This window comes from Centrocercus urophasianus, unplaced genomic scaffold (genome assembly GCF_019232065.1).
Source record: "Centrocercus urophasianus isolate 14NV4802_14NV808 unplaced genomic scaffold, USGS_Curo_1.0 seq_17, whole genome shotgun sequence".
Classification (NCBI taxonomy): domain Eukaryota; kingdom Metazoa; phylum Chordata; class Aves; order Galliformes; family Phasianidae; genus Centrocercus; species Centrocercus urophasianus.
This window is the reverse complement of record NW_024884722.1, coordinates 17,534,269-17,553,903: the sequence shown is the minus strand read 5'-3', so window position 1 is coordinate 17,553,903 and position 19,635 is coordinate 17,534,269. Positions and strand designations below refer to the sequence as shown.

Here is a 19,635-nt window from a genome sequence, read left to right as displayed (position 1 = left end):
AATCTAATTCTCCCCAAATAAATATGACACCAAATTAAAAGAGTTCATAAACAGCCTCCAAAATGGAGTGAGTTTGTTTCAATTTATTGCATTTTAAATTACACTGGATCTCTCAAGTACCAACCTCATATAAACAAGTGAATGACTGAGGCTGAATGTTTATTATCACAAATGTTTGCCTCTTCTATACCAGAACTGAGTCTTAGTATTAGATGGAAGAACAGCTAACAGAAGGTCATCCAAATGCCACAGTTTTTAACCATGATTTTTCTAAACCAGTGAGAGAGTTTTAAAGCACAATGCACTCACAAAAATTATTTTTCTTGTGTTTACTGTCATCAAAACATTTAACAAAGTGGCTACAACCTACTGATATAATATGTGAAAAGTTCACCAAAAAAAGTAAAAGAAAAAAGTAATAATGCCCACTTGGTACTTGGCTAGTTTTAGAAGAGGTTTCTCTCTATCAGTAAAAAAACTCACACCAGCAGCTCTTCCAGCTTTTTGTCAGGTCTCATTTCCTTTGGGAAACAGCAGTTACTCAGATGATTGCATACATGAAGACAGATGAGCTTGTCAAGCTCTTTGAATTTAGCCTGGATTTCAAGGTCCTAGGTTGTAGGACCAGCTTTACAAGGTTACTTGGCAGGAAAAAAAGCAAGTAGCGTGGCTATGGATTTATTTCTTTCAGGATGAACTAGATAAATATAAAAAGAAGAGAACTAGAGACTTGTTTGATGCTTACAAGCTGTATAATACTGGATCACCAGTTTATTACTCTACGTGATATCTGGTGCTTCAGAAGAAACAGATCTTGTTATTTACTGCTCTGAAAATGCTATTTATTTAACAGTTTGCACCATGGCATCTGAACTCTTTCCTGAAATTAATCAATTTAGCCTCATTACAAGCAGTCCCAGGAAGTGAAGATCTATCTCAGCTTGGCTTTTACAGTTAGCACATTGCTCATGGTGTGACAGCTCTGGCTTAGAAATACAGAACTACCACATCTGCAGAGCTGAAAACTACCTTGAGCAGGGATTTTCTTTCAGTCCCAGAAGCATGAGAAGCAGTGAGGAATAAATGGATTTACATAATGATTTTCAGATTCTGCAGGACATCTTTTGTTCCAGCCCCACATATTTCATGTGCAATGCAGGGACTCAGAAACCCTTGCTGGCCTTGCCTGCATGGAGAGAGCTAAGGCTGAGGTGGTGGTGGCATGGAAATGACCTTGAGATCTTGTCATATTGAGGCAGAAATTCCTTCAATTAATGTGAATGATTGGTATGACCTCAGTAAAAGTGGTATTTCTGTTCATTTGTGAAGGAAATTTTTTTGAGTCTAGCGAGTCAGTGAGCAGAGTGTTGAATGAATATTTCAGTATTTCAGGTTAGGAAAACTTGTTATTAAATAGCTAATAAGTCACATCTGGTTAAGGTGAAAAATCTGGACTGTGTAGAAAGGAGAAAATAATCGACTGTCATGGGAAGACAAAAGAGCTGTTTGGTGATTCTGATACACTTTTAATCTGGCAAAGCTAGAGGTTGACATCAGCTGTACTCTTCCTCTTCCCTTCTTTTCCAACTCCTCTGTGGTCTGCTTTTCCTGTTTAAAGTCATCCAGAATTTAGTCCTCACTATGTCTTTTCTGCTATAGAAGACAGCTTGTGAATTTAAAGCAAGGACTCTTTCCTTTCTTGTGAAGAATACCAGCCAATTTTACAGCAAAAAGAGTAAAGGATCTTTCAGATCAGTGACTAAACCACAGAACTGAAGGAATACTGAGATGAGTTGGCTTGAATTAAAATAGAAAATTAGGAGATTTTTAGGAAAGTTAAAAAATAAAACAGCAGAACACAACCAATCATATTCTGATTCAAAGTGAAGCAGTGTTTTTTTCTCCAAATGTCATGTCTCAGGTTCAGATTAATGAAACCTTTAAATAATTGCTTTTTAACTTGAACTAGTTTCTGAAATAAAGTTGCCATTTTAAAATCAATATATGGAAATGTTGACTTTCACTTTTCCCTCTTTTGCTGTCTGACATTTATTTCTAAGTTCAATTTAATTTACATCCCCCAGATGCTATTTTTTCAGTGCATATACTGCTCTCAGTGATATTTTGCCCACTCCAGACTGTGATTGTAAGCTTCTCTAGAACATTGCCACACATGACTCAGTTCCTGCTTGGACTGTAACTCAATTTCAAAGCTTACTGTCATCTGTAACTCCAAAGAACAATTTGAGCTGAAATCCTAAATTGAATTACAGATTTGTATTGCATTGCTCACTATTTATTAATAATACTGTGCCTACAACATATCCTGTTCTTCATTACCACAGAGAGAACAATACTGGTTCCTCTCTGTGTTCCAGAGCTATTTATTTCTCCAGTGTTAGATTCCTGCATGTACATGGAAATCTGCATTTCCGTAGTAAGTACTTTTATCTAGCAAATAATGCAGAAAAGGTTTCTCAGGATTACAAAACTGCTCAGATAGATCTTTATGACTTCTATGCCATAGAAAAAATGTCACCACATGCATTCTTCTAGTTGCAAAGAAATACTAAGTATTAGGGGATAGTCTCTAGCAGACTTGAACTCCCATACCAATGCCACTCTTAGGTACTGGGTGCACAATTTTTGGTCTGAAATGTCAGCCCCAAGCCTCTGGAGGATGCAAGTAATTCAAGGCATGATGCAGACACATGGACTAATTGAGATTTGGAACAGGAAGGAGTATTGGGAAAACAGAAGCACAGCTTGAACAAATCACACTTTCCTCCAAACAGACAGGAGCTCAGGTCTCCAGGGCTGACTGTTTTTGTCATCTTCTAGGAGGGCAGTCAGACATAAATCACAAACCATGATTTTTTAATTTATTTTCTGCAGCTTAACAAGGCGGTTTTTTAGTAAACAACAAATTTTCTACTGATAATTTCTGGGAAACTCAGGGATGAGTCCTTTGAGTTCAAATGTATGACACCAGAAGAATGAACAACTGCTTACAAGCTCAGTATTTTTTGCAGTGATTGGAATGGTGGAGATCGGAGTGGCCCTCTTGTTTACATGTGGTCTGAGGAGAGGAGGTCACTGCACTGCATTGAACAAAACATCTCCATACTGCTGCTGTGCTCTCCCCAGCACGGGGATGTACTGAACTTACTGACCCTGACCACTACAAGACTGAAGAGTCTTTAGAGTCAGCTCAGGCGTTGGATACAGGGCAGAGGCTGAAGTAAAACATGCTGTGCCTTTGCTGCAGTCTCACTTTTGCAGCTCACAGGTTAATACTATCTTCCCTGCAAGGGAGATACCTTCTACAAGCCACAAGAAAGTGGTGCAGTTTTGTCAACAGGTAGTGAACTTGCCAGCAAAAGGAGATCCTTCAAGAGATCCTCAACACTAACAGACTCCATCATCTAGATGCTTGTGGCAGGCTCTACTTTTTCATGACAACACACTACATTAACAAATCAATGCTTATTTCCCATGAATTTATGAAGTTAACAATAAAAAATCATGTTTTCACTCAGAAAAGCAGCGCTTTGCTCAGTATGGAGGACACTCCCTTCAGACCTCCCTTCTGCCCAGCTTATAGTGATGAAAGCAGCTGTCCATGCCAGTATGACCCATGTCCCCGTGTTGCTCCCTGTACACTGTGCTGTCTGCATTTTGGCTAATCCTGTGCTCAGAGCAGAAGCACTGCTTGGGGTGCCCCACAGAACAGGGGTGCCCCTGTTGCCTCATCTCTGGCCTCTCGCTGGGGCCTCCAGCTCAGCACCACACACCACCCCTGGGGTGCCTCTGAGAAATGCTGGAGAAGCTGTGTGGAGACAGGAAGACTGAACCTCCTTCTCATGTGTTTCCTTACACACAACTATATTAAATTAAATCTTAAGGGTAGGAAGACGGGAAAAAGAGCTCTCACTTTCCCTACTCACTGTTCAGTTCTTTCACTTTCTGACAGTGGCTTTACTAATCTCTGTTCGAACACTTAAAAACACTTCACCACCAAATGACTCCAAAACTGTTGCAAAACGGAGGTGCAAATGAAGCCACGCCAACCCAGTGTTTTCTTCATCTCTCCAGAAGTCCCAGCAATAAGACTACTTTTGCCTGTGGCTGGCCACCGCTTGGGGATCCTGCAGTCATTCTTTGGGCTTCTAGGACACATACACTCCAGGATGCTGGGAGAGCCGAACAACAGCTACCTTTCTCCAGAATCTGAGCCATGGTGGGGGGGGTTAAGTATTCTTCAATTTGACATGACAACTTGAACAGATTTCTGCGTGTTTTCCTCGGGATCAGGAACAGCACTGGTAGCTGCAGTCCACTTATCACTACACACATACAGGTGTGAGACGAGCAGAGGGCTGCAGCACCTACAGCCTCCAGCCTGCACCCAGGCAGGGTCTTGGCTCTGGAGCACAGCAAGGTGCAGGGGGCAGCTCCTAAGCCCCAAGCACTCAGCTCCAGTAACAGCACGGGCAGCGGGCAGGCTGGAGGAAGGCTGGCATACAGGCAACAGAAGGCAAGCACTAGGCTAGGGCATTTTTTACTGCTCATTTCTCACAGCCTGCATTGTGTTTTGCTTTGCCAAGCGTTTATCTTGATTTTTTGTTCAACAAAATCGTGTTACTTAAACTGTGAATGAATAGAAAGACCCTGAGTCAATATTTGCATTTGGAAGGGACTGGTTAGAACAGCTTAGGAATTGATTCCGCTTTATTAAAGCACCTGTTCACCCGGGGAACATTTTAGCAGCAATCAATATGTAATTAAATCTTTATTGATGTTTTACAATTGTTTTGTTTCCCAGTAATTACGTCGATAGAATGAGCTTCCCTCAGCGATTCCTCCTTTCCAGAACTACTCTCAGAATACCCGCATCTACGGGTTCCTCATCTCATCCCACCTCCCCCTTCAGCTGCCGTTGAGAAGTGGGGACCACGATGACACGGAAGCACCTCCCATCCTGGCTCACGAGGGCCGGCCGGGCGCTGGCCGCCTCCCCGCGGGCGACTCTCGGAGCGGCCTCAGGCCCGTGCTGCAGCGCGGCCGCCCCCCGCCAGGTGACGCTGCAAGCACGGCTATCCCCGCAGCCAGCAGAATCTAGGAGACGTATTTCAGCTGCCCTCAGCTCCCGGCTCTGCTCTCCTGTAAGCGGCCAGAGGTGCATTTGGAAGCGTAACTGGAAGTACAAAACCCTTTCCTCTAGCAGTCAGGGCCCAAGTGCTAGCAGAGCTTGCCCTAAAACTGTATGAACTGTGCCCTTCTCCTGCAAAGTGGCCCAAGGATTAAAAATATTCCAGGAGAGGTTAGGCAATACAAGATTGTAGTCCTAGCACTTACAATCAATCAGGAGCATCAGTGAATAACAGCAGCATAGTTAACTGCACTGAGGGGAAAAAAAAACCCTGCACTATGAAACTACCAGGAAGTTCAGAGATATTCATTGAAGGCAGTTTTCTCTTTCCCCAACATCTGTAAAAACAACCAAAAACCTACTTACTCACCAGTAGCAACCAGGATGTTTATGACTCAGCCTGAGTGAATATTTTTTCAAGAAGAAAAACTTTTCCCTTTTCAACGTACAATATGCATTTGCATAAAACATTTCTGAAGGGAGGAAAGAGACTTTAGCAGAAAGAACATGTAATCAGCAACCAGGCCACTGAAAATTACACTGTGAAGAAGTTTCGTACTTTGCTTAAAACTATTTATTAGAAGTCATTTTTGTTCTAGCCAAGACAACGTATTTACCAAAAATACTTTTTTCTCCCCCAACCACAAAGATATGCATAATCCCCATTTAAAAGAAAAAGCTATCCCTCTAAACACCACCTTATTACTCATAACAAAATTTTCCTCAGCCCAGCTTCTTTATGGCCAGCCCTGGACAGACACCAGAGCAGCATCACACAGGGCAGAGTCAGGGGGTTCACTGAAGAAATCTGTCCCTGTGCCAGAGCTGCTTGTTCAGGCAGGACATGGAAAGCGGATAAAAGAAACACAAGACCAAGTGTAGCAAATCACATAGGTGCTACTTGAAAGCCTTGATTCTGCTATGCCTCAGGATGTCTGGGTGGTACTTTAAGGAACATGTCTATCAGCTTATGGTTGGTATCTGACCTAAAGGTTGCTTAAACCTCATCTTGTGTTGAATGTGTGCATCAGATTTGACAGGTGAAGGAGTCCACGACAAAGCACCTGGAGCAGGATGCTCCTAGGGTCATTTACTTGTGCATCTGGTCCTCATACTCCAAAGACTAAGTAAGGAAACCTTCCTTGTTATTCAGACTGGAACAACACATTTTAGTTCAGTGAGAAACCAGGATAAATGCCAGGAACAAGCACTTAAAAGATCAGAAACTTCTTCCCTTCACAACATTTTAAAAGAAAAGGGAAGCTGCACAGATTGAAATAGAAGCTGAAGAAAAACCAAACATAATTGGAAGAGTTTCTAAAACTGATAGCAAAGTGAACAGATTTTAATGTGTACTGAGCAACCATGCCCTCGGGGAGCTTTGGATATCTTCAGTTTGATCATTTTCTCCGACTTGTATCAATGCGAAGATTTTCTACATGTAAATGAAGAGGTGCCTGAAAATGTAATTTTCTCTTTGTATCCATTTCAATATCTTCTTCCTCAATCTTGTCAGTCACTGCCACAGAGATTCAGCAAGGCTGTCTTGTAATCACCACTGGTGTCATCCTGGCAGGAGAAAAGAAAAAAAAAAAAGGTAGGTATGAAAGCCCCCCTGTTCAAGCTGACTGCTGCCTTTATCAGTGGATGGGATATGCCCCCAACAAGAAAAATACTTTGGAAAGAAAAAACAGACTTTCAGACAGCTGAAACCATCAGAAGTGAACAGAGAAATGAAGTCTGTAGCTTCTGCCTGAAAAAAAGCCAAAACATTTATGAAGTATATTATTTGGAATCCTGGTGATCAGTTGATGAGGGTTCCATTCCACAGATCAGGAGAGATACCAAGACTTGTGTTCAGGGTATTCATGTATTGTTCTCTCCCTTACAGAAAGGGAAAAGGCAGTTAGCCCTGAGAAAGGACATTTTTAAGAAAGCCACAGATATGGTCACTTTGGTCTAATGTACTGCAGAGCATGTCCTGAGGTAAAAAATTTTCTCCCTTTGAATATTTTGTGATGACAGGTGTAAAGCCATTTCAGCTTCTCAGGAGGAATGAGTCTCCCATACAGACCCTTGAAAACTGATCATTAATCAACGTGACAGACACTGACAGTGTCAATTAGAGGAAAGGATCTTCATTATAGAATGAGACTTCCCATAGGGACTGATAAGGATAGGGCTCTTGTGCCATTTGCACTAGGGGAAAGAAATGCCCCAGAGTCCTTATCCAGCAAATGATAAAACCCAACATTTCAGCCCTAATAGAAAACATGGTTTTTCACCAGGGAAGGGTCATTCACTAAGAACCAAACTCCAGAAGACAGTAAGCTCTAACAGAGTTTAGTTTATAAACTTATCTTACCACAACATGGACCAGGTCTGCATGTAATGGTAAACAATAAAACCAAAAAAAATAAAAAATCACAACTGCTTTGACTTGCATCACACTAGCTTAAGATAGTTAAGGACAGCAGAGAGGCAAAAATGGCATAGCAGCATGGGAAAGGTATAAAGAGAAAGATGTATTTAGGATTCATCTAGGAGACAATATAATGCACATAAAAGGCCTAGAACAATCTCCTCTTGGGTTTGGTTTTGCCCAACTTACCCACAGAGCACACAGTCTGACTCAATTTTCATATATATATATATATATTATATATGTATAAATGAGATAATTTCTAAACAAACCTAATGAAGAAGATCTGTGAACTTCACAGAAATATTTTTTACTGAAAAAACTATCATGGAAGCATCCCATAGTATTGGGCAGGTTAGGAATGCACACAATGACTAAGAACCATCATATCAAGATGTTGCTCACCACAATCATGCTGGAGAGAGGCTGTCCTGCAATTCGCTTGAATTCATCCTTGATAAGATTTAAGTCAACTTCATTTCGAGAAACAATCACCCTTATGAGGGTCCCGTCATCAGTGCCAGCCCCCTGGAATAAAAGATACAGCAGTCTGCAATGTTAGTAAGCATTCCAGGGATAAGCTCTTGCAGACTGTTCTGAGGCTTTGTCCACAGTTTTTTTTTCATGTTACGAAGGTGAGACTGGGATCCTCACAAACTCCTAAGCCAGAAAAGATTGATTTCCTTCGTATCTCAAGCTTGAAGTGTACTTTTCCACCCAAGATACATGAAGGAATTCTGCTATCATTGCAAAGAAAATCTCTTAAATTTGTTGGACTTCCCCACAGCACTGGCTCTTCTAAGTGGCATTGGCAGGAGCCAAGTTGCAATTGAGTCTGCTATGACAGGAAAAAAAAGTTTGTTGCAATAAAAAGTCTTACCTTTAAAGCATGGTACAGCCTCTCTGCAAAGTACTGACGGATGTTCCTTGTGCATCTCACTAGTCACATAAAAAGGCTCAGTAAGAATCAATGGTAATTGTAGTCCAAAGCAGCAGATTCAACACCATTTCCAGTCATTCAGCCTGCCCCTAAGAAATGAGCTAAGGACCCTTTATTTCCCCACTAGAAAGCTTTATAAAGTATATCCATCTAATATTGTCAGTGCTGCAGGAGGAAAGACAACAAACTTGGACTAAAGAAAGGGAAAGAGGGCACTTACCAATAGCCAGCATAGCATCCTCTAGTGAGCCTTTGGTTTCACTCTTGATACTGTCTTCTATGCTTTTACCAGCAAGTTTCTGGTATTCTTCAAACACTATTTAAAACACAAAGGACTTTGAATTTCCACCAAACAACTGCTCAGACATTTTATGTCCAATATTCAGAGGTATTGCTTGTGTGGTGATATGATGTTGTGCTCAGGAACATGATTTAGCAGAGGGTTGTTAGGGTAGTATGGTTAGGTTGTGATTGGACTCAATGATCTTTAAGGACTTTCCCAACCTAATCAATTCTATGGTTCTATGAAATCAGAAATCCCTCTGAAATGGACATTTGAACCAGTTTTAGTCAGCATTAGACAAGCCCAGAAGGAAATTAAATTCATTTCCTTGATGATTGAGTAGGCCTCAAAGGTTGGCAACTGTTGCAAATCAGTTCTTAAAGGCAAGCACAGTCAAAGACCAGAAGACACCTCCTTGTTTTCAGAGCTGTTGGGAAATTGTTTGAAAATACAAGGGGGAGCTGGCCTCCAGGGGCTAGAAGACTGTCTCAGAAGACTTCAGCTTGAGAATGCTCAGGCATCAACAGATGAATTTATCAATTGAGCTCTAATAAATTTAAACAGTAGTTGAAGAGCTCAGGTTCAGCATACATAACAAAATCCAAGTCAAAGCCTTGGACTGACTCAGAAGTCTTGAGATGATGAGACAAAGTCCCTTCTTCTTGAGGCAATGCAGAACTGAGATCCCCCTTAGCTGGAGCTGGGTTGGTAAATTTCCTCCTAAGTAGCATCTGATGGTCTCAGAAGAATCCAGGAGAGAGCTGCAAGAAGCACCCTGTGGCTCTACAGCACTGCTACAGCACTGTACAATAACAGGCCTTATCATTGACTTTTTTTTATCCCCAGAGGAACTCAAGTCCAAGGAATCATGAGAGCATGTTCCTACCTGGTCAGAAAGGGACTCTCTCCTTGGGCTTATAAAAATAACTTTATCATCTAGCCATTGCTACTGTATCAGAACTCCTATACAAGCAATCTGAATATCAGGGGCACTAAGTCTTCATAAGCCCTCACAGAAGCTGCTGGCAGCCTTTAGGCACTGATTAGCCAAGGATTTGTGGACAGATTAAAGTGATTATTTCTGACTACCCAGGTTTTGACATCTATAGCTCTGCCTCTTGTTTTTGGCAAGAATTTTTTTCTGTTTTAGAATCTCGGCAGCATGGCCTGCTTCATACCTTTCAGCAAGTGTGTAGCACTCCTCTTGCACAGAATGGTGATGAACTGTATCTCATCAGTGCCCTTTATCTTCTCCCCAGCAGAAAAGAGAGCCTGTGATTTAACACACTATCATTACTTTTTCTGTGCATGCAGCTGGTAAAGGAATAGAGTTTGACTTAAGATATTGCTTTGGTAACGCAGCTTGAAGTAACCTAAAATATTATACGATCTGGATTCTCCTGGAGTAGTCGACTGTAGACCCTTGGCTGTGCCTTCTAGCGAAGGCAGTTACTGTCTCCATCCTTCCTGCTGCAATTAGAGCAGCCAACAATGCTACTGAAATTTCTTCCCTGCTCTTCAGCATCCCACTCCACAATGCCCATGTTTCCACATATCAAAAGTAACTGAGCCTGAGACCATTTTTCATCTCTCCTCTTAGGGTCAGAAAGGCTCAGGCAAATCTGAAGAAACCAAAGCTGCTGATTTTTCAGGACAATCCCTCTTCCCAGATACTACTGCTCCAACCCCATGCTAATCGGAACTCTGTCACCTCTGAGATTCAGGACAGGTGAGATGCAAGCATATCACTGATGATGGGCATTTGAGTGTACCTCTGCATCCTGGCGAGCCAAAGCTGTATCCACATAGAGAGAGGCATTGTCCCTCTCACCCTACGGGAAGAAAGCAGGTAATTCATGAGAGCAAGTAGTTATCTTCCATGCAACGAAGATAGATTAAATACTAGACAGATTATTTTTTCCTCAGCTATTTTCACAGAGCACCTATTTGTTAATATGATATGACTCTTGACTAAAAAATAAGCAACTTCTTGGTTTTACTTAGTATTACTAAGTTATTCTGATGCTGGGTAGGAAAATTTAGAAAATTCAATAGGATGAATGCATCCAAATATGCTCTCAGTATTGAGGAATAGTGATGAATTGTAAGCAGAACTGTTTTTCTGTAGTTGCTTTTTTTATGTATAGATATCTGAAGTCACTTTAAATTATAGTGACTTAATGCATATGTAAAAGTGAGGTGTTTCTTTGCAGCAGAGCTGACTGTTCTCAGTTCTTAGCCTTTGCTGCTAAGGAAGAGCTCCCTGCCTCAGTCACACTGAAGCTGAAAACACAGAGAACCAGTCCAAGTGGCAGTATGTCCCCATAGTTTGTGATGGTCATGACTGCATTGTCCACTCTATTGCATATCTTCTCCAAGAAGGTAGAGAAAAGTGTGAACATCCTTTTTTATAACATCACCTGAAGAAGGCAAACTAGAATCTGTTTGAAGTAGCCACTTGTTTCCGATGCTATGTCTTGTTCCAGATCAGAACCGTATTCTATGCAAGGAAAAGAGAAAGACAATGGAAGTGATTATTTGGGTGTTACATAAGTATCTACAACAGCCTCACACTAGTCAAGAAAGTTGCTGGTGGAAAATACAGACTGAGATCAGCATATACCCTCAGCAACACCCAGACAGGCATTCCCAGCACCGTACACCATTGCCTCCAGTAACAAAGGTGTAAACTCATAACTGATGCTAGGCATATACTTTAAGAGTTACAAGCATTTGATAGATTTCCACCTACAGCCCATCTGAGAGAGAGAAAAATAAACACTAGAGGATAGCTTAGTTTTATTTGCATCCTAACAACATTGGGCTTGGCCCCACAAAAAAAAAAAAAAAAAAAAAAAAAAAAAGTGATTTGCTGTCCTCTTCCTCTGACTGAAAGAAAGGGAGTTTCAGATTCACTCAGCTTAGCCACATTCTGTTTGTCAGGCTGAAGGCAGTCAGGTTGTACCTTCTTGCTCTTAAAATCCCGTTTTCCTGCTGACATTGCTAGCTGGTAGCATCCCTGCTGCTGCAATCAGGCAGAACATTGCTCTGACTACATAAATCAGAGCCTCAAGCACTTTACCTTCTTTGTATGCCTTGATAATCTCTTTGATCTGCGCCTTTGTTCGTGATGCCAGGATCTCAATGATAACATCTTCACTTGTTCCCACACCCTTTAGTGGAAAACACAGAGGAGAAAAAGGTAGAGAAAGATGGTCAAATGAGGAGTCTGATGGCAGCAAAATGTCAGGCTGTGTGCTGAGCTGTTAGAAACTGCCAGCATGAAAGTTGGAGACAAAGCATATTTGGCTTGGATGCAGAACCATTTACATCAGTTTGTGATGGATGATTTCATGTAACCTTGTCCTTCTGTAGCGCATTTATGGATCTGGACCTTTAATAATGATCCATATTAGAGGGATGTGGGTATACCAATGTTTGTCTGCTGAGTCTATCCTTATACCACAAAAAGATACTGTGCCAATGGGTAAGATCCCAAGAAATCTCATTTTCTTTTTAAAAATCATTTTATTTTAATTTGATTTAATTTAAAAATCAATTTATTTGATTTCTTAAAGTTTTATCTTCTCAGTTGGGGGTATCATGGCAGTAGCTTAGGCCCCCAGGTCACTGAGTCTGTTCACAAGAATCACACTGCAGAAAGTAGGAGATGTTTAGCTGGAATCTCATCTACGGATATTCATCTGTTGCCAAAGGAGAATTTGGCTCTTCTGCTGTCTTACCCACTCTGAAACATATACGCTCAGAAACTCGCATGCATCCCAAAATAGTTCAGCAGTATTTTGAATGTACACTGATAGTACAACAAAGTATTTCTCAAAGGGTATTGTTGATAATGAACTTAATCACCTACTAGTCTAGTTACTATCATTTGCATTAATAAGCACAGTTACAGGAGGTTAGTACTTGATATACACTACCAAAGTACCAGAATGCAATTGTCTTACCTTCATGGCATCATACAGCTCCTTGGCTTCATATTTGTATGGGGGGTACATGAGAGCTACAATGAGCCTCTCAAAATCACCACTCAGTTCAGATCTCAGGCTGTCAATCAGATCCTGTTGAACAGACAAGAATCACATTATGAGCCTCCAAAGATCTCTACTGCCTAGAGCTGTTTCCATCCCCATGACCTACATCCGTGAAGCTGAATGACATCAGTGTTTATAGTTTGAGAAGAAATCTTGAGGCTGGAAAGGACACCTAACTACAAAATGAATTTTGTCTAGGTCCATCCACATAGAATAGAATCATAGGATTGCTTGGGTTGGAAAAGATCTTAAAGACCATTTAGTCCAACCACAACCTAACCATACTAGCCTAACTCTTAACAACCCTCCACTAAATCATATCCCTGAGCACCACATCCAAATGGTTTTTAAACACATCCAGGGATGGTTACTAAACTACCTCCCTGGGGAGCCTATTCCAGTGCTTAACAACCCTTTCCTGAGTGGGGAAAGAAGTGTTTCCTGATATAATTCACAGCTGATATAAATCACATTTCTTGCTACTCCACTGCTCTAACTTCTTCCAGATATAATTAATTCAGCATCAGAGGAGGAAAAAAAGAACTTCCTCTAACCTGTTTTAGGCAGGAAGCAGAAGAGGCAACTGAAGGCCTTGAACTGAGGACGGGACATAGACAATATCCAAAGCCTGCACGTGCACCCAGGACTTCCATAGAATCTAGCACGCAGCCCGTTTAAGGACAGGCTTCAAATCTTCTTGCTGTTATAATATAGGTTGACTTATTCTGTTTTAAAGGGTACATAGGAGACAAGCATTCTATTCCTTGTCCTGTACTCAACCCTGTACGTTTACTTCCTTCTCTTAGATCATTGCAAGGCAGTTCCTTTCGCAACAAGGTCACTGGTGATTTCCATTTCTATACTGACCCAATAGCCTATGTTGTCCTTTCCAAAAACATTCCCTTCCCCCACTCCTTCAGATGCAACTCTCACACAATTGGCTCCATAGTGGGAAGAGTTTGCAGCACAAAAATTTTCCTCCACAAATATTTTATCAAAGATGTAGAGACAGCCACACAAAAACAGGGGTGTCAATAATTGCAGTATGTTTTCATTTTTAGAACTTTCAAATAAACGTAATGAAATAAGTGTTTAAATTGAACTTCCTTCATCATTTAAAAGAGCCCCAAACCAACCCCACATTCTACTCAAAAGGCAATTTAAAAAAGTATAAATTTTTGTCATGGGTTCAAAACCAAAAGAATTTACAATATAAGTCAAAATAGTTTGTTTTTTTCTTTTCACCCCAAAGAATATTCCATTCAAAATATCTTTCATGAGAAGATCAGAATCTTTGGGGGGAAAACAGTTTATCCCACCAAAAATAAATTTCACTTATTCACCTCAGGCCTTATATTAAACATTATCCTATTCGAAAAAGATCTGTACGTTGTTTACACCATGCCTGCAAGATGAACTGTACACTCATTTACTACATCCCACACACAATGAAACAGTGACTGAATACAGCTTTGTTTTGGAAGCACCTTTCCAAACTGTGCTTTGAAGGATTTGGCAATCTCTTGCCGCTGCTTGTTGCTCCTCTTGGTTAGGACTTCAATTATAGCTTGTTCATCAGTCCCTATGGAGAGCAACAATAAGTCGTAAACACAGTGCACACAATAATAATAATAATAATAATAATAATAATAAATAATAATCTCAATTCAAGTAATCACAGAGCCTTCCCTTGTTTATTGCCTTCATGATGTGAAATTTCAAATATGTCTTGTAGATATTTTTTTTAATTAATTTTGAATTTTCCACATCTGTCTGCAGTTCTCTTAAGGAATGGCATTCATCTGAGGAATCATAAACACAACATAGAATTTACACATGTGACTGGAGTCAACTCACCAAGGCCTTTCATAGCTTTGTAGAGAGTTTGAGCATCAGGTGCAGGGTCAAAGTTTGAATAAACCCCTATCACAGGCTTGCCCTCCTCTTCACTCTGAAAAATAAGAAAAGTACTGCACTTGTTGCTGCTTTTCAGCACCTGAAGAGAAGGTATTTTAGATTGTACACTCAAGTTTCTTGCCTCCACCTGCCTGTATCAGCCTCTGGCTCCTGGCAGGAAAAACGAGGTCAAGTGCTGTTGCAACCATCATTAGCTGCAGTTAGTCTGGCAGAAAAGCAGAGTATCCTGGACTTTCCTATTCAAGCCCTTTTATACTGCTTCAGAGCATGCATACTGTCTGCCACAGTTCTATCACAAACTATGTTTTTCAGTGCTTCAGTACACTGGTTTAAAGCATTGCCTTTTGGGCTTAGTGGAATACATGTGTTTTCAGAAACCACTTTTATAGGCAGCAGCTTTTTTCTGCAGCTCCTTCACTCAAATACAACTTGTTTTGCATCAGAAAGCACCTCTACTGGAGGCAATTGGATTAAGAGGTTGCTTTGAAGGAAAAAAATCCAACTGGAGAAGTGCAATCACAAAAACAGTCCTCTCTGAGCTGAGAACCAACTGCATAGGATCCCTCCAGACAGACCCCTAAACAATTTCCTGGGGCAGAAAGACACAGTGAGACTTATTCCAGAAATAAGTGAGGTCATAAACCAGAACTCAGGATTAAGAGCTTCACTTTAAAGCCATTAATCAAGGGAATGAGCTTGAATATATTGACACCTCCACCAACCTCTGTCAACAGGGAGGTATGTGGATGGTTAGTCATAAATCATTACCACTCCAGCAATGGACACAGTTCTCTCTTCCTCAGCAGTGGAAGCTGCCCAGGAAACTACAGTGTTCTCATAGATGGACTTGTATGGTTATGATTAATATTGAACTAATTATACCAGGATGACTTGATGAATTTTCCTATAGGGACACTCTTACAGACAGGTAAGAAGCACCTTCAGAACAAAGCTTACAGATCAGAAGTAATTGCAAGAGTTGTCCCACCTTACTTGCGTAACACTCCAAGCACCACCTAGCAACCTCCTGCTCTGCTGCAAACCCATCCTGCTCCTGTTCCCTACGTGGTAAATGTTTTTTCCTTCTCCTCCTAGAGCCTTTCCAGGATGTTCAAGTCTTCCCTAGAGCTAACCTTCAAGCAGTCCTTGCCAAGTAGAAAAGGTTGTGGAGATTTTTCTGAGCACCTGTATTCCTGACTCTGGAAGATTCCTAACAGGTTCTCCTGAGCCAGCAACTGCGATGTACACTGTCGTGCCATAGTTAAAGACAGTCACACTGCACTGCATAGGCACTCAGGATGGCTCTCACAAGCCAACTCAAGAGTCCTTACCTCCAATGCTTTACTGGTAGATATAGCTAGTAGGTGTTTTCATGATGAGCTTTGAGAGAAACAATATGTTCAGCAAAGAGCAAGATCTGAAAGAACCTTTCAATTTGCTGAAGTTTGCTTTTCAGGCAGCCCAGGGTCACCTCCTGTGCCACCACACCCTGCTTCTGGCAGAGAGAGCCACTAAGGAAGAGACAGCATCAACAGGAAACTACTAACCAGATGCAGCTCTGTGTTTCACCAGTTACTGAACAACAATCTTAAGGCTGTCACAAGCTGTGAAGCTGTCACTGCAAAAAAGCCATCCCCAAACATTTATCAAAAGCTCAGAATAGGTGGGTTGATGGAGCTAGCAAGACCAGTGCAAGCTTTTTCTGCTGGCTTTTCAGCTTCTCTGTGAAATCAGCCAATACCAGCAGATCTCCCTGGAAAGCAAGTTATGCTCATCTGTCTGATTTTGCTCAGAAAAAGCTGCACAGTCCTCTCTAGGGTCCACATCAAGAATGCTCTGGATCTGTGCCTGGTGACTCAGGGTGAGAAGCAGTATAAAGCTCAACTTTCATTTGGAGGCAGTGGAAACAAATCAACAATGGTCCTTTTTTGGTATTAATTCTAAGGAACATTACAGCCAATGCTGGCTCAAGTAGCTTACTCATAACTCACTCGTAGGCTGATCTGCTGTGTTTAATCACAGGTACGATCACAATTGGTTTCCAGAGAAACCCTGTTCAGTTTGGTCTTGTTTTCCAGAAGGATTGATGTTATAATTATCTAACTGAAACTACTCAAAGCATTTGTGCCAGTCATAGATGAATAACTGGCACAAAAGCGATGTAATATATGTACCCTACATCTGATGCTTTGAAAAGCAGTTTATCAAAAACCTGAAATGTGGATGATAATTGGGATTACTGTTTTTCAGTAAACTTCTGAGTTTTCCATTTGCTTTTGAATTGTGTTTTTTTTTTTGTTTGTTTGTTTGTTTTTTTTTTATGAAGGATTTTAAGAACAAAAACAATTTCAATCACCTTTCCATTGCCATCTCCTCATCTCTTTACCCACAACATCACAGATAAGAGACTTCTAGAGCTCTCAATGGCTCTCCTCCTTTTCTCAATATATATTCAAATGATTTTCAGCCTGGGGGAAATGGGGGACACAAGCAAGCAGAAAGGGAAAAATTGAAGCAAGAGAGCTTCTCCAAGCTTTAAAAAATGATCTGTTTTACTAAAATAACTTCCAAAATGAAACAGGGAGGCAGAGGTAGATCACCAGGAAGGAAAACTAGTTTAGTGCTTAAAAAAAAAAAACGAAACAAAAAAAAAAAAAAAAAAAAAAAAAACCAAAAACAAAAACAAAAAAAAACCCACACAAAGAAACCAAAAATCTCCAACGCCTGAGGTTGGGAGAGCTTTCTACCTGAAGCCTTGGGAAATAGTTTGGAATGAGCTTGGTGTTCCATGCCCTTTAGGTGTTTTTCCCCCCTCTGGCTCCCACACTTCTCAACTACAAAACTATAAAAGCCTGAGAAGTAGTCATATCCATTTCTCCTTTGTAGGATGACGGCTCCCTGCACTCCCTGGCACAGGTCTCCTGCCAGCCTCACCAGCAAAGGACGCTTGATGCCATCAGCACCAGGACTGCAATGCCCCAGGGGGGAGAGAAGCCTGCCAGAGCCCTGTGTACAGGCTGCACCCCATCACATGTCACTCTTCAGTAGCTCTCTTCCAGGTCTCAGCTCTAGATATCTGGAGTTAAACCCCAGGGAAACCCAGCCTCCCACAGAAGCTTATGTGAGAGCTTCCTTGATGGCTGCAGAGCTGGCACTTCACCCTAGCACTGCCTCTTGGCCTCAGCTGCGTGAGATGCTGCTTCAGGGCACTCACGAGCATCCCCAATCTACCACACACCTCCCAGAGTTTGGAAAAGAACAAACATGCTATTTCAGGCTCCTAGCAGACTTACAGGGTGTCCAAATCCACACTGTTGCACCAACATTCAAAAGCCACCAAAGACAGACACAGCGGCTTGGCAGACCACATCTCCCTCCATGACCACAGCCTACCAAAGAAACTGGGGACCAAACAGGGAAAAGCCAGTGCCCTGGAACAATTGCAGAGGTGAAGAAGAGGACAAGGAACTCGCAGCGTGCAAACTTAATGCAGACTTCAGCTGCTCCAATCCCCAGTGCCATATTCCCATAACACAAAGCTACACAGCCATAACCCTGCACCACTCATTTCCAAGGCAGAGGGAGCCCGGTCTTCTTAAAGGCAGAAGCATGTTAGCACCTTCATTAGCCATGGTTTTGGAAGTGCTAAAAGGTATTTTATAATCAGAAAACCAATAAACAGGTTTGGATTGATTATTAAGGGGAAAGACTTCATTCCCACACACTGCCTAGCGCAGCTGATAAGTTACCTTATTATAATGCCAAAGAAACCAAGGTGTCTTACTTTATTTTCTTTACTTACCCAGGCCTTCCACCATGCCATTGTGATCTCAGCAGTGATAGCTGTGCCTGTTGATGAAGGAAACCACACACATCACACCTTGCTGTTAGGGAAACTGAGATTTGAAAAGGGGTGGAGAAGAGGAAGAAAGATAAGTTCTTTTCAGTAGACTTACCACAAGAAAATTAGAATAACTGTGCTCCTCACGAGGCTTATTCCCTCTGGAAGCTGCAGAATATAACTGGCCTCTGTGCCTGGAACTGGCAGGTATAACCTGTCCCTATCTACAAATTCCACGGGGTAACGCCCGCAGACATGGCTCAACCTGTTTTGATGTATGATCTCACAGGGAGAGATCACGTTGCCTAATAAACCACGCTTTCCCTGTGAGGAGCCCTATGTTCAACCTCAGCTGACTAAAGCTCATTGTAATACTTCCACCGCTTTCCCCCCACACCCTTCCCTGCCAACACTTTAGCCTCTGGCACTGATACAACATACAAATTACAGCCAGGTAATTTCTCGGCATTATACTCCACTGAGACCCAGCAGGTTCTGCTGCAATGGAATAAGTCGCTCTCACATTATTCTGGACTCTATTTCTACCAACCTGGACCACAGCAAACCAGGACTCTCAAAACTTAAACCTTCTCCTAGATTACTTTAATCAAAAGAAGTCTAGAAAAAAGGCAAAAAACCCAAACACCTAAACATATCCTACAACTTGCGGTAAAGCTCAGTTGAGTAGCAGACCGTACATTGACTAGAGAGGTCTGTCCCTGTCACACACTAGGACTTGCAAAGCATGACTAAGAAAGCATTTCTGGGCTAACGCAGAACAAACATGTTTAAGGCTAACTGCTTTCAGCAGCCTCAACAAGGTTACAAGGCTTGCACTTGTTATTATTACACATTAAGGCTTGGAGAAATTTGATTTTTTTTTCCTTTTCCTGTTTCCGTTCTTAATACTTTAATATGGAGAAGTGTTTTTTGTGAAATCAGCTGAAATATCTTATAGCTGTGGCAATATTTTCCTGTCTAGACTTTTGTCAGAACCCATGGTGCCAGAATTTATTTATTTGTTT

General features: G+C 41.5%; 1 protein-coding gene across 1 annotated transcript; it reads right to left on the bottom strand.

The window, feature by feature from the left end:
- Positions 1-5,682: 5,682 nt before the first annotated feature.
- Positions 5,683-18,833, bottom strand: ANXA8L1 (annexin A8 like 1). The gene is made up of 13 exons (XM_042818342.1): positions 18,726-18,833; positions 18,572-18,618; positions 14,710-14,803; positions 14,340-14,434; positions 12,766-12,879; positions 11,880-11,970; positions 11,218-11,297; positions 10,570-10,629; positions 9,976-10,069; positions 8,735-8,830; positions 8,455-8,513; positions 7,980-8,102; positions 5,683-6,721 (listed from the first exon to the last, which is right to left on the bottom strand). The coding sequence occupies exons 2-13, from the start codon at positions 18,590-18,592 to the stop codon at positions 6,665-6,667; spliced, it is 984 nt and encodes a 327-aa protein (XP_042674276.1). The 5' UTR covers positions 18,593-18,618; positions 18,726-18,833; the 3' UTR covers positions 5,683-6,664.
- Positions 18,834-19,635: the final 802 nt, after the last annotated feature.

Coding starts and splice junctions, on each gene's coding strand:
- ANXA8L1 (XM_042818342.1), bottom strand. CDS start 18,592: ATGGCATGGTGGAAGGCCTGG. Junction 12,880..14,339: donor TCAAAGCACAGTTTGGAAAG/GTGCTTCCAAAA, acceptor TCTGTTCAACAG/GATCTGATTGACAGCCTGAG. Junction 11,971..12,765: donor AGCTGTATGATGCCATGAAG/GTAAGACAATTG, acceptor TTTCCACTAAAG/GGTGTGGGAACAAGTGAAGA.